This window comes from Copadichromis virginalis, linkage group LG1, assembly GCF_057382275.1.
Source record: "Copadichromis virginalis isolate Kocher_CV1m ecotype Utaka linkage group LG1, C_Virginalis_male_GT1.1, whole genome shotgun sequence".
NCBI lineage: Eukaryota > Metazoa > Chordata > Actinopteri > Cichliformes > Cichlidae > Copadichromis > Copadichromis virginalis.
Window position 1 is genome coordinate 30,941,434 of NC_140618.1, and position 22,847 is coordinate 30,964,280.

General features: G+C 40.4%; 1 protein-coding gene across 5 annotated transcripts in view; it reads left to right on the plus strand.

Moving 5' to 3' along the window:
• The window catches only part of znf609b (zinc finger protein 609b), an 84,179-nt gene that overhangs the window by 36,512 nt on the left and 24,820 nt on the right, over positions 1–22,847 (plus strand). For all 5 annotated transcript variants that reach the window (XM_085459055.1, XM_085459047.1, XM_085459064.1 and 2 more), the window contains one exon: positions 22,507–22,732. In XM_085459055.1, the coding sequence (XP_085315181.1) occupies positions 22,507–22,732 (226 nt within the window). The remainder of the gene's footprint in view (positions 1–22,506; positions 22,733–22,847) is intronic.

Here is a 22,847-nt window from a genome sequence, read left to right on the forward strand (position 1 = left end):
CTTTTCCAATTCACAAAAACAGTCTGTGTTCACCTTGACCTTAGTGAGTGTTGAGTTTGATTTGTGTCCCATCTGTGTGCTTGCTGAACGCTGTTGGGATTTGTTGTCACTTTTGATATTCAGGATGGGGAAAGACTGACTTTACCGTAAGCGCAATCAGGAGTAAAGAAGACTTTGAAAGAGTCGTGGTTGTTCTTTGTAGATCAGATTCTTTAAAAATGAGCCACACCGGCAGGTTTTCATCAGGTTTTTTCAGGTTCTTTTTCTGTCTGCAAAGTGCTCTGTTTGGGTCATTTGTATGGTCGTGTTGAACCAGGAGATTTATAGATACCTGTCCCAAAGGAATTATAGTAAGGTATACAAGTGCAGGGAGCAGTGGATAGTCTGGATAGACAAAAATGTACTTTCTGTACATTTCTGACCAGGAGATTGTTACAGTGTGTGCAGGCGAAAAGAGCTTTAGCTTTAGTTTGGGTAAATGTATTTAGCATCAGGTTAATTGGGGAAAAAAAAGGTTCTGTTTGTTTGTTTTTTATTTTGTTTGTTTAAAAAGAGAACTCTTTCTCTCTGACACAGTGCAGCACAACCTTAAAAACTTCATTAAGAATTAATGTGAATGTTTGCCACAGGGAGATGAAACATGTGAGGAGTACTTCAGCAAAAAGCAATCACAGATGTGTCAAACAAAGCCCCTATCACGCTTTGTCTCTTCTTTCCCTGTCTTTCTCTTCCCTAAGCTTTCTAAGAGGTGTGTTGTGCTGTGTCTGGATCAGCTTGCTGTGAGGGAAGTGTGTGTGTGTGTGTGTGTGTGTGTGTGTGTTGGGGGAGGGGGGGATGGGTAGCTAAGGCTTGTACAACTAATTCAGCTCATGAAAGACTTATGCAGCAAGAGCAGCTGTCTTCCATTGTCGGCCTGCAAATTTCCAGCGTGCCTCATTTCGCCTCTCAATGCGTGAGTAGCAAGAGAGAGCCCAGGAGGGGAGAACAGAGAGGAAATAAACCAAAATAAGAATTGGGGGGGGGGGGGGAACACAAGCAGGCAAAGAGGAGGCAAAAAGTTTCATTGCACCGACTCGGTGTATACTCAGTTCTGGGTTTCTCTATTAAAATGTCGAGGGGTGAGCTGTGGTGCCATGGTCTAATAATAAACCATGAACCTATTCAGACCCAAGCGTGCAGTATGTAGACAGATAAAAAAAGGGCTCTGCTGTGGTGAAGAGGGCATATGAGGGGTAAGAGGAGGAGGCGTTGGTGGTGGTGGGGTTGAAGAACTGCCTGAGATTAGCAGAGGGGGGAGGGAGGGGGGGCTGAACGGTGTTATGAATGGATAGAGTCTTTAACTCCACAGCTCACTGAATACTTTGTCACAGGCTGCTGCGGCTGTATGTGGAATGAGAGGAACTGGCTGAGAGTTCTCGGATTCCTGAATCCTTGAGGCATGTGGTCTGATTAGCAGAACAAAACCCACACAGTAGGGAGGAGCAGACGTGGCTCCCCCACCACCGCCGCCCCATCTTCCCTCGACAGGAATTTTCTCCCAATGAGGAAAAAGGTGGCTCGCAAGTTTGTACCGACTCGCTGTGTTTGTGGAAGAGTTTGCAGACTATGTTTGGGGATTTCTCATTTGTTTCAGAAGGCTTTGTTTCTCTGCAGCCTCTATTGTTTTGACCACGTGAAAAGAATTTTCACCTTCAAGTCATTGTTCTATTGTCGTCCGCCCCTCATATTTGGTGAAGCTCGTTAAAATGATTATCAATAGCGAAACAGGTTTGACCATGAAGCACATTTGATGAGAAAGTAGTACAGGAGATTAGCTGCTTGTGGAACGTTTTTAGTGTGACAAAGAGGAAGTTAACAGCAAGGCAATGTTTGAGCAGGAGTGTTTATAGAGAGGATTACTTGCTTCTTGCCACCCCCCCTCCCCCTCCCCTTTACTCTCTTAAAGGGATTGTTTGCAGGCAGTTTGTTAAACGAAACGAGTGCAGGGGGTTCACGTTTTCTGCTGTGAAATTCTTCACCACATTGCATCATCCCCTTGTTGCCATGTCTCAGAAGTTCAGATTGCCCATGCAACCGTTAACTTTTCACTTAACCACTTTTTCCGAAGGCAAGACGTTTAATAGCACATTGTGGTTACACATGAGATCCAGAAAAATCTAACGTTTATGAGGGTTTATCGATTTTTATATCGACTCTGACCGATATAGGATTTATAAGACAGATACTGATATTTAGTGATTTTAAAAGTTCAGTGTATTGGCTAACACATAAAATATAAACATGTTTCCCTGATATATATATATATATATATATATATATATATATATATATATATATATATATATTAGTAATTTATGAGTCCTTACTAAGATAACATGACAGTGAGGTTTAAAAGTAATATTGTTTTATTGTCACAACAAGTTGCAGATGACCTGTTTTACACTCTGCGTGGATCAGCTTGTTGTTGCAACATAAATACTCAGAAAGTGCTTGAAAGACAGTCATAAATGCTATTATCAATAGATTGGCAGATGCATAATATTGGCTGTTATATAAGCCCTGCTAAGATATTAGTCGGGTTCTAGTTGAGAGGAATTAAGTATGCAGTGACCCATTTGAATAGACTGATGTTGCTGTGTTTTAAAATCATCACAATATGATGCCTCGCTCCCCTTCTTTTCGGGTTATCTTCTTCTGTTAGACTACATAAACCAACAGCCAGCTGTTACAGAGTAACTAGCACAGTCAGGAAGATACACTCGACCCAGAAAGTAGTGTAATTTCTTCCCATATTAAAAGCGATTTGGAAAGAAGAGACAGTCGGAATTTATTTATTTTTACATATTAAAGCTCGCTACTGTTTAGACAAGTCAGACTCATAACACAGCTCTCCATACTGACTGTGTGATTATCTGTAATTGTCCTAAAAATACCACTCGACTGGTTGAATAACCTTTTGGGAAAACAAGTATGCACGATTGGTATGGCATGCTTGTACTGTTTAAGTTTTGGGGTGCAGTTTTTTCAGAGTCTTATTTAGCGACGCAGAAGTATTCTCAGTTATTTCTGTCAATAAACCCCATAAAGCCATTAATACGATTTGTTCATAAAGCATTATTGTCTCAAACTCTGTTTCTGTCCAGCTCTGGTCAGAATAAGCCATTTTCTATCGCACTGACACAAGACACATGCCATTGGACTAAATGTTTATGTTTGGGTGTGTAAGATATTTATGTCGTTACAGTCTCTCCTCTTAGTGTCAACTCTGGTTGCGCTCACGTAGGCTTGTCGTTTTACATTCTGTTATAAACCCTCGCAGAGGTAGACAAGTGAGCAAATACACATAATGGCTAATCCATTTTCCTATCTGTCAGATGATGTTGTTTGGGGGCGTTGGATTGTTTTCTCACTGAGGAGCTTCTCCCGGTTTATCCGTCTCCTTACATTTTGCTGGATGTCAAAAGGCTATCTGCCCAAAATAGAGCAGCAGTTGACATTTCAGCACGAGAAATCGGAGAAGCCAGTCAGATCGTGTGCTTGCCCTCCTCTGTGCAACGTCGTGCCTGAGAGCCAAACGGAGAGGTCAGCCTCGAGAGCAAAGCTTTTATACGAGCCTTTCTCTAATCCAGTGACTGTCATGCCCATTTTAAGCATAATTGAATATGGTCTGTTTAAAATAACAGCTTCTTGTATATCAGTATAGAAGTCTTTTGATTTCATCTGCGAGAAGTATACTTTGGAGGTTTGGTGCGTTGTGCGTGCGAGTGTGCGTGCGTGCATGCTTCCAAGCTTGGAAGTACAGATCTGAGATGAAAGGATTTTCTTTCCCATTCTAATCCACACAGACAGCTAGGCCCTTGTGATTATTCCCGCCCCCTTCTCCACACTCATCTCTTTGAATACTGGGCCTTTCTAATTCACCCTAAAAAGGGTTTCAAAAGGGGATTATACTGCTGATAGAAATTAAAGGGAGAACACGTCCGTCCTTTAGGACCAATGTCAAACATTTAGGGGTTAACAGATTCCTTGCACCATACATATTGAAATGATTTTGGAACTGGTTTATATTTAGCATTGTTTTAAAATACTAAACTAATGATGTAATGTTTCAGTGTTACTAGCTGTTAGTGAAAAATTCCCAGAATCTGGAAATACATGTACTTGTCTTTATAGGTGTAGAAGACTCAGTTGTACGGAGAAATAAGACTGTCAGTATAGTTGATTCAGGAGTGGTCGTTATGTTCTGGCAAATTTGAAGAGTATATTTTTGTTCAGCAACAAAAGGAGTACGATGTCAGTGTTGAACACATGAAGATTTAAATATGAGGTAAAGTATCTTGTGGCTCACTGACCTGGGTCTCACGCCAACAACTTAATCTATGTCACCTCTAAAGCTCTTAAATCCTCACCCTGGCCTAATGCTCTTTAAGAGAGAGCCATAAACAAACAAACAAACTATATGTGCATTAATTGTGCAAACACGGCTGGGTTGTACTGTTCTCCTGCCCTAACTGTAGTCTTGCTTTGCTGCCAAGTCCATCCAACCTTGATGGCATGTAACTATTTGACTTTGGCATCAAATTGTCAGTCACTGTTTGTGTGACATTTTAAATTTATGTAGCTGGCAGAAGGGCCAGAGGAAGGGGCAAGGCCATTAAAATAACACTATATAGTATATATATATTTTAAAAGTTCTAATAAAGTTGTAACCATTTAAAAGCAGCTGTAAGTTACAAGTGACTCAAAAGTACATGTTCACCTCAGGGAATATTTAGTGTTATACAAGAGTTATAGTGACAAAGTCTGGCTTTACTGGATGGGGGACTATTTAAAAAGAATTTATAGACTGAAGTTTAAATAAATATTACATTTGGCACTTTATACCTTTTTAATATTTTCTGCAAGTTTACTCTTGCATTCACATTCTTTCTCCAGAAAGTCTTCTCAATTTTGTGCACCTGCATTCCAGACTTCGGCAACCTTTGTCTTATAAATTACTTGAATGTCCATGATTTACTATATTAAAAACCTTAAATGCCATCAGTGATAAATGTAGGTTGTCCTCTGGTTATGCCTCTCTCCAACGACTGGCTGTGTGCCAGTGGCTTTTAATAGTCTCCAGTGTATGATGGTTTGATTTTCTCATGCTGTTTCCTTTCCTTAAACAAGAGTACCACATGCATCAAAGTCACCCCTGCCACAGCAGAGTCCTCTTATGAATGCTGATACGCTCACTAGAGACTGCATCAGTGTCCTTGAATACAGAAGAATTGCATTATCTTTTGTAGGAAGAGAAAGGGTCCCCTGTCAAAACGTTGTTCATCCTATCTTGCCGTGCTCTTCTCCCATCCTTATTCCACATCTGTTTGGTTAGCAGTCTGTTTCATTCATATAATATATTTATACTTGAGTCACAGGTAAGACTGTGATACTGGTGGCGCGGTACATCTGGAAATAATTCACCCACCATAAACAATGAACTTTTAGGAATCTTACCATTGGCTGATACACAGGAAAGCCTTATTCTGCCCGGGGTCAGCACACTCATTTATACAGAAAGGCATTTTATTGTCCCCAAAACACAAAAAAGGAATGTGTGTGGACAAGGAGGAAACAAGAACCACCTGGAAAAAACGCAGTCGGACGCAAGGGAAAACATGCAGCCTCCACAACTGCCCTGCGTGCTCGAAACCCTTATTTGTTTTGCTGGAAACCGTGGCGGTTCCACCATGTAACAACAAATGTAATGTCATCAGGCAAAACACAACTTTAATCTGATGCAACCATTTTTCAGCAATGAAATGCTGTGTCATTTGGCAGTTAATCAGATATGTGCACATGCAGACTACTAAACTGTACTTTTTACACAACTGAGCTGCATGATGAAATGTTGCATCGTTGAGATTCACTGAATACTTGATCGATCAAGTCACATTGTCTTTCTTGCAAACAGCTTCCTTTTAGATTAGTGTTGCACCATTTGAGGAGGAAACATTTGAGGAGGAAAACATAGACTTTGCTTGTCACTTGAAAACAGGTCACAGTAAAGATGTCTTGTTAATTTGTAGATCTCACAAGATCCTATATTAATAGGGATCTGAATTAGGGCTGCACGATTTTGCATAAAATGAGAATCACGATTTTTTTGCTTAGAATTGAGATCACGATTCTCTCACGATTCTCTTTTCCAGTATAAATATTTATTGCACTTATTAGCTGCACATCAACTTCGTAACAGTTGAGACTGAACATAAAAACAATAAATGAACATAAAAACAACAAATGTCTCACGTTTTGTTGTTGCCGCAAAATGTTGTACTGCTTGAAATTCCGTCTCCACCGTTGCTCGACGCTGTGTGTATAGAGCAGGTAGTGCAACAATAGAAAAATAGTTGCGGGACGGCACTGTGTAGCGTTTGTCTAGGGTGTTGATCATTTTCCTAAATCCCTCGTTTTGCACAGTGTTGATGATATCTTTGGTCAGGTGATAAGTGATAGCCTCCGTAATTTCTTTGTGCCTGCGGGAGTTCGACGGGTATAGGGAAGCGCTGTATAAGGTTCCCATTATTGATGTTTGGGTGGTTGACCGGGACGGATTTTCTCCTGTCACTTTCTCGTCATCCCTGACGTGTTCTCCGTTGTTTTTTCCCTGCTAATTTTAGCATCACACGGCACAGCTTCTGTATCACGTGGTATAAGGCTCCGCCCTTGTCATTTGTTGAGCAGGAAGAGTGAGCGCTTGTTTTCATGCAGATTACGTCCCGGATCAAAATGCGGTACAATCGTCGTCGTCTTTTCTCTCTCTCTCTCTCTCTCTTTTTTTTTTTTTTTTAAATCGTTGTCATTTGGAAATGAGATCGCACATAAGTATGAATCGAGATCGCGATTTTCTAACGATTAATCGTGCAGCCCTAATCTGAATGCAATGGAGCCATCGCTTTTCCACTATACCAGTTTCAATGCATTCTGGGAAGCCATGTTTATATCATCTTACAGCTTCTTTTGACGTATTTGTGCTGTGGCACAGTGCTCTCAACTACCCTGCTCCTTTTTGTGTTTTTTCTTAGAGGATTTGGTGAGCACATTGGCAAACCATTGCAAATTTCATACATCTTAAGCATTTCTGTTTACCTGGTGAATACAAGAACAGCAACCTTTTTCTTTTTGGTCTGTTTTTGGTCTCTACCAAATCCTGTGGGAAATTCCTGGTTCCTTAGCTGCTAAATGCTCCACTATATCCACCAGATGGTTTCTACCTGTAGCTTTCTGTCTTCTGTTTGATGCTGAACAGCTACTGTACAGTAAGTTTTTAAAAGTGAAAACACCAGCCTGCTGGGGGAAAAAACAGTCTTATGACAGCTTTGTTAATGAGCTGCAAGTTATTAGAAAGCTAATCAAGCTACAGATTTAGGCGATGATCCATCTGTGTGGGTGATCCTTTTTTATAATTAATGTTGTTTTCAGTGTCAGTTGTTTCACTTCTAATAAAACAATGATTAAATGTAAAATCTCTTTATACATGGGGTATTTTTTGACCTCATCTGTAGTCCTCCTTGTTGCATATTAGGATGCCATAAATCAAGCCAGAAAGACATTTAGCTGGTTTCTCCATTTATCAAATGGTGCTTTATTGAGACACAGAGTTCGTGAGCCATTCAGGGCTTCTTGTGTTAAAAATGTATTATTATTCTACTCCATATTTTTCCATGGCACCAAATGGACAGCTGTCTAAATAAGCACAATTTATACGACAGTTAAACAATTCTAAGTGCATTTCTTCTACACCGCACAATCTTAAAAGGTCCTTAAAAGGTTTAAGTTTGTTGGTGTGGTAGCAAGAAAAGAGAATGTGTGATCGGATCAATAAAGGTAAAGTTAATATGGAAATGAGCTCCTGATTGTTGTGGAGGCTGGGGAGTTGTATAGTCCTTGACTCGCACATTCAATTATGTTTTGTCCATCTGGAAGTCTAATTACATTCAGTCCTGTCCATTAGCCTCATGTATCCTTGAAGAGTGACAGATTTTGATGTTAAATCCAGTTATTTATGTTGTCTTTCACAATTAATGTTGTTCTTTTTTTTAGTAGCTACATTTTTTTTGTAAAAGTCCTGGGAGTTTGTTTTGTGCTGAATGCGGCTTTTAATATACAAAAAATATAATGTCTGAATTGACTGACTTTGTACAAGCTGTGCATGACCATTAGACTACATGAGCTGGTGTGTTTCATGGTCTAATTTAGATGAATTCCAAATCTGTTACCTCAGTGTATCCATGTCATTTTGCAGACCAGTGTATATACAGTGTATTAGTTCTACAGTTGTTGGCTGCAGAGTTTTACTGTTCTTTGACGAGGTCCAAAGTTGGCATGGAAAAACCATCAGTGACTCGTCAGTGGAGGGTTTTTTCTTTTTGAAGAATTTTAAATATGTACTTTTGTTTAATTATTAATTTCGATCTCATCTCTCTCTGGTGTTGACCATGAAATATTAAGCATCAAAGATTCAAACTACATTAGAAATACTTGAAAAGCTTATAAAGGCCAAATATAGCATAAAAAACAGCACTTTGCCTGGTGTCCTTTGGCTGACATATGTAGGAAAAAGTAAAGTTTTCTGATTTTTATTAAATTACTCATTTAGATTAGAATCCAAACCCTTTTCCGACACAGGGTGCATCACATCCCAGACTTTATCTATTAAGTCCAGCTTTAGTCAGAATTAACTGGGGAGTGGTGCCTTTTTTATCTTTAGAATATCCTTGCAGTTCTTCAAAACAATCATCTTGTAGTGAGTTGAGCAACTTGTAAAGAGATGTGCGCAGCCGTATCTTAGCTATGCTTCATGCAGGTCAGACTACATGTTGAAAGTGATTAGGGATGGGTATCGTTTAGGTTTTATCCGATACCGGTGCCAAATCGGTACTTTTGAAACTGTGCCGGTGCTCAAACGGTGCTCAAACCGGTGCTTAAAGAATGGAGAACACAAAATTGGTCCAAAAACCTCTCATGTTCAGCTGGTTTTTGTAAAAAGATAACAATGTTAGCCTTTTCTGCAGCTTTGGTCATTTTAGCCTTTTTGGCCAGGGTGAAGGGAGTATCTGCCATCAAACAAGAAGACAGCTGCATGTAGCTATGATGATGTTTGCTAGTTCACCTTACATGCATTAATGTAATAACGTGGTTAGCCTACTCAACGTAAATTACACACGAACAACATTAAGCTACTCACACAGAGAAGAACGGCTGCTGCTGCCGTCATCATCCTCATCATTTCTGCTACACTGGCAGGGCTAGGGGCCAGGACTCTCCTCTTCGTGTTTTTGGGGATGTTGCTAACTCCGGGTCTGATAACAGGCACCACACCCGCAGTAGATGCGCTCGGTGTGAGGTCTCGCAGCAAGCTATCAAATACAGCGCATTTCTTGGCTTTTAAAAAAAAACAAAACGCTATGCATTGCCAGGTGTTTCATCGGATTTGAGGTGTTACCTCCTTTGACAGTATCACAGTATCACCTTAAAGCACTTGTTGCAGGCTGCTGAGTTTGCATATTTTGCTGTGAAGTACAGCCAGACTTTTGACCGCTTCGCCTTGGACATTTTTAATCTGTAGCTCTGCTCTAAAAGAACGTACGTACCTGGACCCGCCTACTATCCTCGGAAACGTAAAATGATTGGCTAGAAGTGTATCACAGCTCAGGAAAAAAAAGCACCGAAATAAAGCACCGAAATGTGCGCTGCTTTTCAGTCTGGTTACTACCGTTTATGTCAGAACCGGACACCGGTACCCATCCCTAAAAGTGATGCATAAATCTGTATGTAAAGTTACCGTAGCAACTTTTCCAGAAAAGTGACGAAGGTGGTTATTTGTAGGTTGAAGCCAACACATTCAGGTGCTACCAGATTAACTGGAAGGAACGTGCACAGATACATGGAGTACATAAGTCACACTGTGTTAAAAGGTATTTAACTCACGCCTCCGCCTCTTAAGATTGTCAGTATGAGAGCAAGTCCTCAGGATAAATAAAGATGGAGGTATCATCTGTGTTTATGGACAGCAGCTGCAGACAGGGCGGAGGGAGGGTGGAGGGGAGGACTACAATGATTGCACTGTTGACTGTTTATTTTTATCAGGGCATTAGCAGATTAGGCACTCAAACTAACAAGGTCATCAAACTGATGGCTGAGAGTAGCAGACCTCTGCTAAGCGGCTGGCCGAGAGGGGAGATTTGGTGCGATATAGTGGGTTTCACTTTACTCGTGCTCTCTGGCCATCACCAGGGACTGACTTTATTAGTGCTTTTAATGATCTGAAGGGCACAGAGATATAATTTGTTTAGAGATTCCCTACAAGCAACCGCGGTGCAAAAGCTTTACTGTATTGTGCTGACACATTGCCACATGTTGTTAAGTGTCTTAGAAACATTCGAGGGGTCAGTCTGCTTTTGTTGTAATGTTATAGGGCATCTACTGAGTAGCTTTAAACCTTTTCAGACAGCTTTCTGAATGATTTGCTAAAGAAGATTTCATTTGGTGTTTAATTCCTGAAAAGGTTTCTCACTTAACTCTCTAGATAATACCAAAGGCTTTTCCGAACTATAAATATCAAAACAGCTCACAGACGTGCTGTGATAATAAACAGTCGGGGTAACCTCCCCTGCTATCCTCTTCCACTCGCCTGCATTTTCAGCAATTTCCCCCTCTCCCCAGTGCCGAAATGTTGTGTGATGCGAGCTATAACAGTCATTGTCCCTAAGGTGTATTAAGGTGCAGAAGTCTATAGGGTTCTGAGGCTGTGGTGCAGGAACTATTGGCACTCGGTTACAGTGCACATCATCGTCCATTAAGATAGACATGGTTCAATGGGGCAGCAAGCATTAGAGGTCAATCAGAGTAGCAAGCCCTTCTTAAAGTAGCAGCACGAGTGCAGTTTGAGCACTCTTTGCCAAGCAGAGCACAAAACACTCCTTCTGGTGTACAGATTCTTTCTACTCCTACAGTATGACCTTTTACACCTTTATTATCTACTTTTTTAGCTGAGCTCTCTATCCCAAAGGTGTATTAAGGCACTGTATTTTTTTTTTTTTTTTTTTTTTTTTTTTAGAGAGCCAATGGATTTTAGGAGCATGTTGATAAGCTCCCAAAGGTTCTCTACTGACTGCTGTGTAGCTACCTTGAGTATTTGTGTAGAATATTGCAAAATTCAGCCTAATGTATCACCTCGTATTGTAACTTTCTTTATGACAGGTCTGCGGTGTACCAAGTGTAATCTTCAATTGTTTTTGTTTGTCAGTATAAGTAGCATAAGATAATGGAAAGCAATTTAGCATATCCCCTATTGTTTTTCTTCTCTCTTTTTTTAACTGTAAAGTGTAGTTATTGATGTGTGGCTTAGGATTGTCTTTCTAGTGTTTGGGGAAGGCACCACCCACAGCAAAGCATCAACACAAGGGAAACAGAGACTAACAGAACATCTATAAATAGTTTGAGGTTAGGGGCTCTGGGGAAATCTCACAGCCTGAATAACAACTTGTTTTCCTTGTATAATATGTGGAACTAGTAGTATGCCTTTTGCTACTTAACTGGATTGTATGTCTAGGAGCATTTATTTTTGCTCAGCCTAATGCATGCTGCATTTGAGCATTTGAAAGCAGGATAGTAAGTACCCAAAGCTAGAGTTTTGGTCACAGCTTTCAACATTGTGCTGAGTTGTAAACATTATATTACAAGTACACTGCACAGGTTGCTAGCTTCTCTTTCTTTTTTTTTCCTTTTTTTTCCCTTTCTGGGCTGATCTCACAAGCTTGTGTTTGGCCAGAGGCTGACTCATTGGTATTTGGGTGGGAATCTCGGTGGCTGAGCTGTTGATGACAGCCTCTCAGTTTGTTGTCAGGTTTCCCTTTGCTGTGAGATAAGATTTATGACTACGGAGAGGGTTGGTGAGAGAGAAATCCTCGTAGGCTCAGCTTAGCTTATCTGGATTTCTGCTCCCAGCACAGCTTCTCTCGCTGTCGGGCGCAAGTGGATGACCTTGACAAGAATGTGGCTTATTTTTGTAATAGATACTGTTGTTGTCAATTGACCTATGGTCAGAACGAGGGGGATGGGAAAAGAGAAAAAGGAAAAAGAGATGATAGTTTTAATCTGCCCACATATTTACAGTGTTGCAACAGAAATGAATAGCAGTAGAGTTACTCATTTAATCAACTGTTAACAGAAACGGGAAATAAAAGGTGGATCAAAGAATAAAATGCTTGTTAGAAGTCATGCTGGTACAGTATGCGGCACTACAGAGAGCTTAAAACATCTTCCATTTACTAGGATAGCCTAATACCACATATCATTTATTTGCCTCAAGGAGCTTTCCACTTTGTAGAGGATACAACAACATTAATATCCTCAATAAGTTGAGTTATTAAGTGTTGCTCATAATCTAGCCACAAACGACTGATTTAGAAACCACAGATGATCTTATGAAACAACCAGCCTAACAAAGAGAATAGTTTTTGTTGTATAGTGGACAATAGTTGCATTTTACCCGGCCATAGGCATTCAAAACATTTGGCTGTAGTAAACATAAAGGGATATTCAGGTTACCCTGCCTCTACATGAGGGCTTTCATTCCTCATACCAGCCCGCCCCACTTATGCACATAACCCAACCCCCACCCCGTCCTCTAACAAACAATACCAGACCTAGGCTCAATGCAGCTAGCTGAACCAGAGAAGAGACGAAGGAATTAGGTTGACAAGGTCAAGCTGAACCAAGACAAGAGGATGTTAGCCATTCAATCAACTAAGCATCTGGCCCGCCTGAGAAATCTCTGAACTAAATGGGTACAAATGATTCCCCCACAGGGATGTAACAGTTCAGACAAAAAGATTGTGTCCTCATTACAGTGCAGTTGGACAATCGTTAGATCCTTAAAAGGTGGCTCCTCATTTTAATTTCCGCTTGTTATCCTAAATTGTTGTCCAAAGCATGACCCAAGGCTTTAATGTAGACTCGACATATTTAGACCACATGATCAACAGATCAGTTATATGTTTTTATATTTTCTGCCTGTTTAGACAATCGGATAGCATTTGGCTAGTCAACATAACACAGTCTTCAAGATAGCTTGTACTAAAGAAGTAAGGAGCCACAACCCTGTGGTGTTATACGGCAGCTGATCACAGTGTTAAATGGATAAGACTTTTTCCTCTGTGTGACTTTGCTTTTGTGAACAAATTAGGCCACTGCTTCATAAGTGAGCAAATTGGTAAGCTCTACTTATCCTGGCTCAGTCCTCTACCCTGCGGTCCCTATGTGCCTTCTGTCTTTTTATATCACTTTTACTTGCCGTCATGTAGCTGGTAGCAGTGGGAACAGTCTCCTGACTAATGTATGTTGTCCTTTCATCAGTGAGTGCAGATGTCTCCACAGGTAAGCCTCTCATGCTCTCACAAGAGGTTTCTCTCTGACAAAGCTTTGCATGCCTTTTTTTTTCAGTATAATCAAAGGCCTTGGTAAAATAGTAGCTCTGATTTGCAGCATACAGCTATAATTTGTCACACTGAAAAGATGTTAAATTTGATTACCACTGAAATTTATACAAATGCGAAAGCATTACATGTCATTCTAATAGCTGAGCTGTATTTCACAGCTGTGGACGAGGGCTTTGAGATGAAAGTCGACTCAGTGCTGCATATGAAGCTGGTGCCTTTAAAGACATTTTTCATGTTTATGACTCGTCTTTAACAGTTCCCAAATGTGGCAGCGTTGCATCATAAAAAACGAGCCGTAATATTAAGTGTTAAAATCTGGGCTTGCTTGGATCGGACCTCGAATCACATTTTCTTTGAGATGTTTACAAATAAAATGTTTGGAAAAAGGAGTCTGTTTTCTTTTTAGGCTTCTAAGCTGAAAACAAATGAAGTCCAGCTTCATTCCTCTAGTGTGCCGTATATTTAAAAAAATGATGTCACTTCTGTGCAAGGTGCAGGGCTGTAATGTTAAGGAGTCATATGGCAAGACAATAACTGTTTAGACTGAGTTCCTGGCTCACTCATTATAGCGCCAAAGAGCTTGTAGGTCATGGGTGACCGACTTCATCGCAGCTTTGTTTCCTCTCTGTATTATTTATGCGTGGTTAGTTTTTCCTGAAAGCGCAATTAGCAGCTAAAACTGAGAAGAGTTGCCTAGAAACTGAGTGGCTTTTGCCAGCTGGTGGTCTACAATAGATGTCAGATGTTCCTGTTTGTGTTTTCTCTCTCAGTTTCTGCGATTCATCTGAGCTTCAAAGAGAATGACAGTGTGGTTTTAGAAAAGGAATTAGTCCAGTGTGCAGTGTTTGAAAACAATTGGATAGACCTTCAGGACTTGAAAGGGAATCCAGTCATTTTATGTGTCTTTTTCTTTTGTTGGTATGTGTGTCTCCTGGCTGTTTTTGAACAATTTAGTAATCTAATTAGATGAGGCTTGAGGATTTGTTTTCAATTGTGGCTTAATGCTGATAGCCATGTTACTTCAATGATCTCAGTAATGCAACTCGCTCTCTAAAAGCCGCCCAGCGACGGTATGCTGATCATTAGACTTCGTATACCCGTCGTCTTGATTGGTTAGAATTTAAATGCTGCTGTTCTTAAATTCATTATGTTTCGATTCGACAATGCTGCGCAGATTACATGTCCCAGTGGAGGAGCGTAATCTCGACTGGCCTTCGACCTCAGTAACTCACCAAAGATGTTGACAGGCTTTGCCCCTGGAGTCAAAAAGAATTACATAGTTGAAGCCGGCTCACTTAACTTCGCCAAGCTGAGAAGTCAGCAAAGACTCCTTTTTTTTTTTTACTTAATGGTTCATTGTCAGAAAGAATTACATGTTCTTCTTTCAAGACAGATTTTTTTCTCTCCCTTTCTTTTGATGTCAAAAATGATGTTTTATTTCTACTGCTTTAGTAGGCTGGAAATTCTTGGGGGTTATATACATCAGTCACTGTTGGTGACTTTAGGTCTCAACGTATTCACCAACAGCATTTGTAACTATGCACACGTTATCTCGCTTACTACTTTCCACTTTCAGAGAATAATTCAAGTTTCTAAAATGATACCCCAGTAATGATGCTATCATGTTATACCAGTTCAAAACTCAATATGTTGCTAGGATGCATCATGATATCTGCTAGAAGTGAAGAAGAGGGGGCAAAGTCCCAAAAGGCAAAAAGAACGTCTTGTGTATTTAGTCTGTGCTTCGAGATGTCAGCGTTTGTGTATTATCATTATTCTCAATTTTAATAACGTGTCATTTAAATTAATTAGCTCTCTGCTCTCCCCCACTGTCTGTGTGGTTCGCCAATTTCCCACTCTAGGTCAGTTAACTTAATTTGACTTTGCCCTCATTCATTTGGTAAAAATATCATCACAAAGAGTCATAAAGTAGTGATTCTGATTGGTAAAGTTGGGGAGGTGGGCCATGGGGGTCCCTTGACCATTAATAAAATAATGAGATTTGTCACCAGTGTACCAATCAGGTATCACAAGAGGAGGTGATGCTGTGTATTACCATATCAATATTTTTCTCCCGCCTTCACTTTTCGCACAACGGTCTCCTTGGGTTGGTGTAACACAGGCCAGCTGGCATAAACAAAATTGCAGCAGTGCGGCTTTCACTTCTTCTGAAGCACTGCTGCTAATGTTAGGATAGAGAATGAGAGACACTAGGGAGTTTGTTTCCCTCTTCCAGCATGAACAGAAAGTAATATCTACTTCACTAAGTCATTGTTAAGCTAGCTGACATACTATCTACTGTAATATACTGAACATAAGTGAATTTTTCCTAAATAACTACAGTACGTGGTAATAAAATTGACCACTTCCTTTTTCTTTTTTTTTAAACTTTAAAATTCTACTAATGATTTCAGGTTGCTGCTTTGTGTAAAAACAGTTAATTACTAACAAGATATGTCAGCTGACTGTATGTTTACTGCTTATTTCTAAGAATTATGTAAAAAATTTTTTTTAAATCATCTACATTTCTGTCAATGTTAATCAACCTCCCACTGACACAATCTGCTTGCATTTCTTTCCTCTTTCTTTTGTGTGCAGTACCTACTCATAAAGCTTTTATAAAGGTTTTTTTGTTTTTGTTTTTTTTTAAAGAGGGATACGATAACCCACTCCTGCCATCAGTCCACATGATTCAGTATTCACAATCTCGCCTGACTCAAAGACCCTGCTTCTAATGAGGGTTACGCTGCTTGTGTTTTCTCGCAGACACTTAGGAAGAAAAATCGCCAACAAAGTAAATTGTGTGATTTAGCTGTCAAGCACATTGAACTGTTGTTGCACACATGATTCTCTGTGACCTGCTTGTACAAGTGGGACAGTAATGGCAAAAAAACATTAACAGATGTTTTTGTGTGTACAAAGAGACATTTGACTAGGCTTATATTGATTGAGTATATTGACAATTAGCTAAAGTGTATGGATTTGAAGACGTCTTTTTTTATACACAACAGCCTGCAATCTGTAAAATCCTTCCTACGTCTTCTCCCAGCTGACTGTATATCATATTTAGCTTGGTCCGCTGTTACGATCTGCTGCCATTTATTCATTCCCGTGTGCATCAGCAGTGTCTGTGACCCTCATTTTAGCAAACTGCCTAACAGAATGGGGAAAAAGCATGTTAATGACAGCAGCTGCAACATGACAGCTTTATTGACCTTTTAAAGGAAATGTTAAAAGAGAAAGTTACCCATCGGCCCTATCTCCCACTGGAGCTGATCAGATCCTTTCTCACTGGCTGCTGTCAGTGATCATAAGTTAAAATGAAAATACAGGCTGTCCTTGTAGCAACTTTAACGTTACTGTCACTGGGGCATTTTAAAGGATCTCACAGTCGGGGGTTGTAGCTGTTTTACTTGCACTCAAGTGTCTACAGTTATAATAGTCAACTGTGTGTGTGTGTGTGTGTGTGTGTGTGCGCCTCATCACCGATTATAGCCAAGACAACTTAGTCACTATAATACTGCAGTGTAATCCTTTTAATAATCGCCGCCCAAGCTCAGTGCTCAGTTTTTTTAATCCCAACTCTAATAAACAAGTTAAAGCTGAAGTTAAATGTGTCCAGTTAAAAGTGCAGCAAGCATCCATCTGCCACAGCTGATTTATTGTGTGAACACTGGAAATCCAGGCAGAGTTCCCCTTAAGTCAGCACTCTTGAAATATGCACAAGAGCAGTCCTGGATTTTGGGGATTTTTGCCAGCGAGTTAAACATTATTATTGCCAGTTTTGGCTTTCTTGTAGAGCTGGCACAAGGTTTGAGTTAAGAAAAGGTTTGCGTGACACTTGAGCGTTGTGGTTTTTTTAGGAGAGATTTCCAAATCCTTCTGTGAAGTCTAGCAAGGAGGGAAGAAATCATAGAATTTAGCATTGGCTGAGAGTCGGGTAGAGCCTTGTAATCTGGCAAGTTATGTAGTTCGGTTGCATGTGGGGTTTTTTAAAAGGCTGGACACAGGGCATTTCAGTGTGTGGTTTTGCATTCTCCAGCCTCAGAGAGAAAGTACTTTTGTTCACTCATCCATAGACAGAACCTGGAAGTGGAGAATTATATTCATGCACTTTCAAAACTGCTCCAGTTTCCACTGTGATTCTGCTTTTTTTGTTTAAAAAAAATACAGTTACCTAGTAAATGTTTTTTTTTATTTTTATTATATAGTTGCATTATACGGAGTGGCTCATCACCTGCTGTATGTTTCTGACAGTTGAAATGAAATACTTTCCCTCCCCTGCTTGGTAACAGAAAAAAATTAAGCCAAAACTCATCTCAGCAAGGTTTTACTTAATCTGAAAATATAGCACGAGACTGTGGAATTAGAGCAGGGCGATATGGCCAAAAATATTTATCACGATATATATTTGAAAATTTGCGATAACGATATAACCGACGATATAATTGATGCGAGACAAAATAAAACTCCACAACATTACTAGCGCAAAAAGACAACCTTCCATTTATTTTCACTTAAACAAGAAGCTGGTTTTTATGTACATTAAAGCTTTATAAAAATGTAACAGTGCAAATGCAAATTCCTTGCTGAAAGTTTAACCAAAAGGCATTTCCAGTAGAAATGGGCTGACATATCCTGAGCAAGACCATGTATAATATCCACTGAAGTTAAAAAGAGGTGCTTTGCAACATTAAACTGCAGTGTGCAGTACGCATTTTTCGGACCATAAGGTGCACGGGATTATAAGGCACATTAAGCGAAACAAAGCAGTCAGATAAATCAAACTTTATTAAACTCATTCTTCTTGCTTCCTCCACTTCTGTACCATTGATTCATTAATTTTGAATTATCTGGCAGCTGCTCTATTCCCATCTTGTTGCAGTATATTAATGACTAACCTTGTATTGTGGATGGATTATCTCAGTTGTTCTCCTGACTGAAGTTTGGTCCGTTTACAGCATCCTGCCATGCGATTGCATTTGTCTCTAACCATGAAGAACCTTCACGTTAACTTTTATAAGTGGAAAAGTGTTAGTGTTCGTCCTCCAGCTTCACTGTTTATGTTATGCTAACATAGCTGTGTCGCTAGCGATCACGTAGCACATCATTATATACCAGCTAGCCCAACTTCAGTAACCCTACAAACGTCACTGCTGTTTAGTTTCCTGTCTTCATTTATGTTGGAAGTGATAGCAGAGCTGTACGTTTGATTTTTTTCAGAATTCTCTCAGTCAGAACATGCAATATCATGCTTAGGTAACTAGCGAAACTAGCGAGTTAACTTCCGCTAGCCTCCTGCTAACTTCTAACTCCGTTAAATGTAATAACTTTTGTTTTCATGGATGCCTGGAAGTTAAACTTTATAGTTACACCTGGTAAAGCAGCAATGCTGATCGTTTTATTAAAGATGAAAGAATTTAGACAGTTTTTAACTCTAAGTGATGCTGCAGTGTTGTTTGACCTGAAGAATACGGAGTTTAGGACCCAGATTACTCCCAGATTTAAGAGCATCTTAGTCCGACAAATACGACAATAACAACGGCCGCTTGCATGTTCTGCAAAAAATGTGCTTTGTTGTGTATCTGACGGACAAACACCAAACCAGTTCCACATCACGGAAGTTGCACCATTTTTACAAACCAATTCTGGTTCATCTGTTTCACTCAACAATCGGCCATGTGCGTATGAAAACAAAGGCACTGCGCATGCGCGTTTTACTCCCATTCTATCGCGATATTTCATTTTCCTATCGTTGCCTAACATTATACCGGTATTACCGTGAACGGTATAATATGGCCCAGCCCTATGTGGAATTCAAGTTCATTAATGGAAATTATAATTGTTCTGGGAATCACCAGCAGTCAGTGTTCTTCATACAAATAATTAGAGAGGTACAATGATTAAAAGGCTTCTGATACTCCTAGAAACCAGGGGAATCCTTGAACCCCACTCTGCTGTGACACTCAACCTGCGTTTTCCATAATTCATTACTAGAGCCTTTCATTAGCCTCCTATAACTCAACACATGCACAAATGCACGTCGTTTTAGCTAAAATAATGTTGTTTTCAAATATGTAGAAAAATATGAAGAGAAGAAGGCTACAATCATTATTACTTGTTAAATTGAAAAGGATTAATTGGACATTTGTATTCCAGAATAATGGTTTGCAGGACTTGTATGCAATATAGCAAAGGTGGGTCAGTCTGTATGAGTAAATAATTAATAATGAAGTGGCTGATTAAAGCACATGTCCCACGAACTGTTTTATCAGTCATTTTTACTGCAGGTTTTAATTGTGTGGACCTCATAGTAGTTTCATTGCGATAAGCCGGTTATTGCCAGACCATAATGTGGTCGACTAGCTTTGGCCAGAAATGTATCCAAGATGTCAGCTCCTAAATTGTGGACACAGTTTAGGAGCAGTTTGAGAGTTGAGTCCGTAGGCCGTGCATGAACCTGTTTATCACCTTTCACCGTTTGCTGTCACTCTGAGGGAGGGTTTATTGTGCGGTCTTGTCTGCAGCCCTGTGCTTCTCCATAAGGCCTGAGAACAGCGTGCGGTGACAGCTTGGGTGATTACCTGTCCTGTCTCATTGTCTCAGTTGGCCTGCAGCTTGGCCACATCATGCATCAGAAACTGACACACAGTGATTACTATGTCGTTAGCCCTGAGAGTCTGTCGCTCTCTGCACTCATTAATTTGCTCTTCCTCTGAGCACTGGGAGAAATGGACTATCCACGCTGATTTCACTAAACCATGAAATATAAAGCTTCTATGATGACATGTCTTGAGCTAATGTTAGATTTCATTGAAGACTAATGTTTGGTTTTTAAAGCACTCGATTCACAACAGAGCGCGAGTCTTTATTTTGTGATTGATGCACTTCACACAGAATAATTCATAGTGTGCATTAGGGCTGGGCGATAGTCCTCAAATCAAAATCACGATTAATAGAATGTTTTACCCCGATTTCAATTAATAAACAGTTATTGTTACACACGCATCATAGTCCTCATAGTTCACTATGTTTGTACTGTATACTCAACTGCAAATGCTAGGATACTTTTTAGCTAATATGATGCACTCCTGGTGGTGGTATTACCTTCGGTCACTAAAGCAATTTTTAGCACAGCTTTCTGCTTTCTGTTTAATGTTGTCTTTATTGATGCCAAAAATGTATCCGAACAACAGACACAGCTTTTTTTTATTTGGCACAAACGGCTGGAGTTGTTCCAACTGGCTCAATGTTTGACTTTCATTCAATGATGTTTCCGTGTCGCGGACTGAATGGGAAAGAGTCACGTGACAACTCTTTGTAGTATGTTTTAAAGGGGATAGTATATAATGGGGCAAATATTAATAGAGTTTAAAAACAAAGCCAGAAAGATTCCATCAATTTGAGGCTCTGAATGTTGGTTCATTTTCTATTAATTGTCCAGCCCTAGTTTATATTTTAAAAGTCCCCCTTAAAGGCACAGAGACATGGGGAAATGAAAATGCTAATGGTTTTAATTCATGTTTGGCACAGATTTTTCAGTGTTTTTTGTGAGGCGAGTTATAAAAGCAGTTCAACTGTGATAGCCCAAAATGCAAAAAAGCAGAAAAACATAGTGGCATTTGCAGTAATTGAGCATCATGGTGGTTTTGGATGTAACCCCCTCATTTCATGAAGCATTGCTGGCTGTGAAAAGCTCTACCTAAGTAAAGTGGTGCTTTGAACAGCATTCAGAGCATGATCAGTGTTGAGAAGGCATTATATTGTTTACCGTGGTGAACACTGTTTAGCACGGTAATATTCGATTTGAACAAATGCAACATTTGCGTGGTACCATGGTAATATCAGCAGCAAATGTAACTGGATAAAAAGCATCGATGTGGCTCATGTCATTACTGTTGCGGGTACTTGTTTGAAAAATTACACTAAAGTAGGATTCATCATCTGGAAACGATAAATGTTGGTTTTGTGCTCGTCCCTTTAGTAGAGTTTAGTTTCCCAACACTTCAGCTGTTTCATTCTCAGATAAAATGGTGGACGGACATCCCTAAGATGTAAGCGGTAACTTCACCATCTGCAGCACCGACTTGTTGTAGTTCTCTACATCATTTTCAGCTCGGAGCAGTAAGTAGATTAGAACAATTATTTAAAGGGTGTACAGGCTTATAATCCAACGTGTCAATTGTTGTTTTGTCTTCTAAGTCTAATAGGATCCAGCATTGGCAGCATATTCCCAAGCACTGAGTGGTTTATGCCCAATTAATAAATGTGCGGTGCTGGCTGCGGCGTGGCATTCCTCCTGCAGTTCAGTGCTAATGATTTGGAGCGCTTTAATGTCGACTACCTTGAATAAAGAGCGCTAAGCTTGGTGTCACTCCGGCCCTTAAATCACCATCACTCTTCCTCTGTGCCTCTTTCCCACCTACACATTTTTCAGCCTGCAGTTCTCTCTTCCCCTCAGATGTTCTCATCGGCTCCCTCCCTTGCTGTCCTTTTCATTTTCCTTCTCCGTGTCGGCCCACTGTCTCTTCATTACTGTCACAGAGTGTCAGAACAGGTGGAATCAATTACTGACCCCGAGCAGCCCACTCCTTTGCCACAACTAGCTCTTTAATTGAGGAAATTAATGAGTGATCAGTCTGCGAGATGATTTGGTGTCACGAGCGTCGCTTCGCAGTGTGCGAGGGAGGAAAGCTCGGGGAGGGATTGTTTGGCCGACCTCGTATAACAAATACGGTCCTTTTCAGATTTCCACTTCTGCCTTCCCTGCCTGCTAATCACCACTGAAACGAGGAAAAACACAGCAGTGCATTGCTAACTGCTGCATCACGCTTTCTGTAACCAAGCTAGCTTTTAAAGTCCACTGAAATACCAGAATGTCCTCGATGCATTCAGCGCTTTGTTCACTTCCTCTCATTGTGGCATCCGCTGGTCTGAGACTCAACATCTGGCCCGTATCTGTTTAGAGAGTGGTTCTGAAGTGTGTTTCTATTTCTCTGAACCTCCACTTCTTCCTTCACAGATGGAATCTCCTGTCTCCACGCCAGCTCCACCCCCCCTCCACCTCCTGGCCACAGTAGGCAACAGTGAGATTGCCTCACCATGCGAGCAGATAATGGTGCGCACACGCTCGGTGGCGGTGAACACATCAGACGTGGCCCTGTCTACCGAACCGGAGTGCTTGGGGCCCTGTGAGCCTGGAACCAGTGTCAATCTTGAAGGCATAGTGTGGCAGGAAACTGAAGACGGTAAGTGGAGCAGTTTAACGTGCTGCTTTGTAAATCTCTTCCCTTTAAAACAAATAAGCTGTGGATTGTGGAGTTAAAGAAAATAGGTAAAAACATATGGGATAGGTTTTCTTTC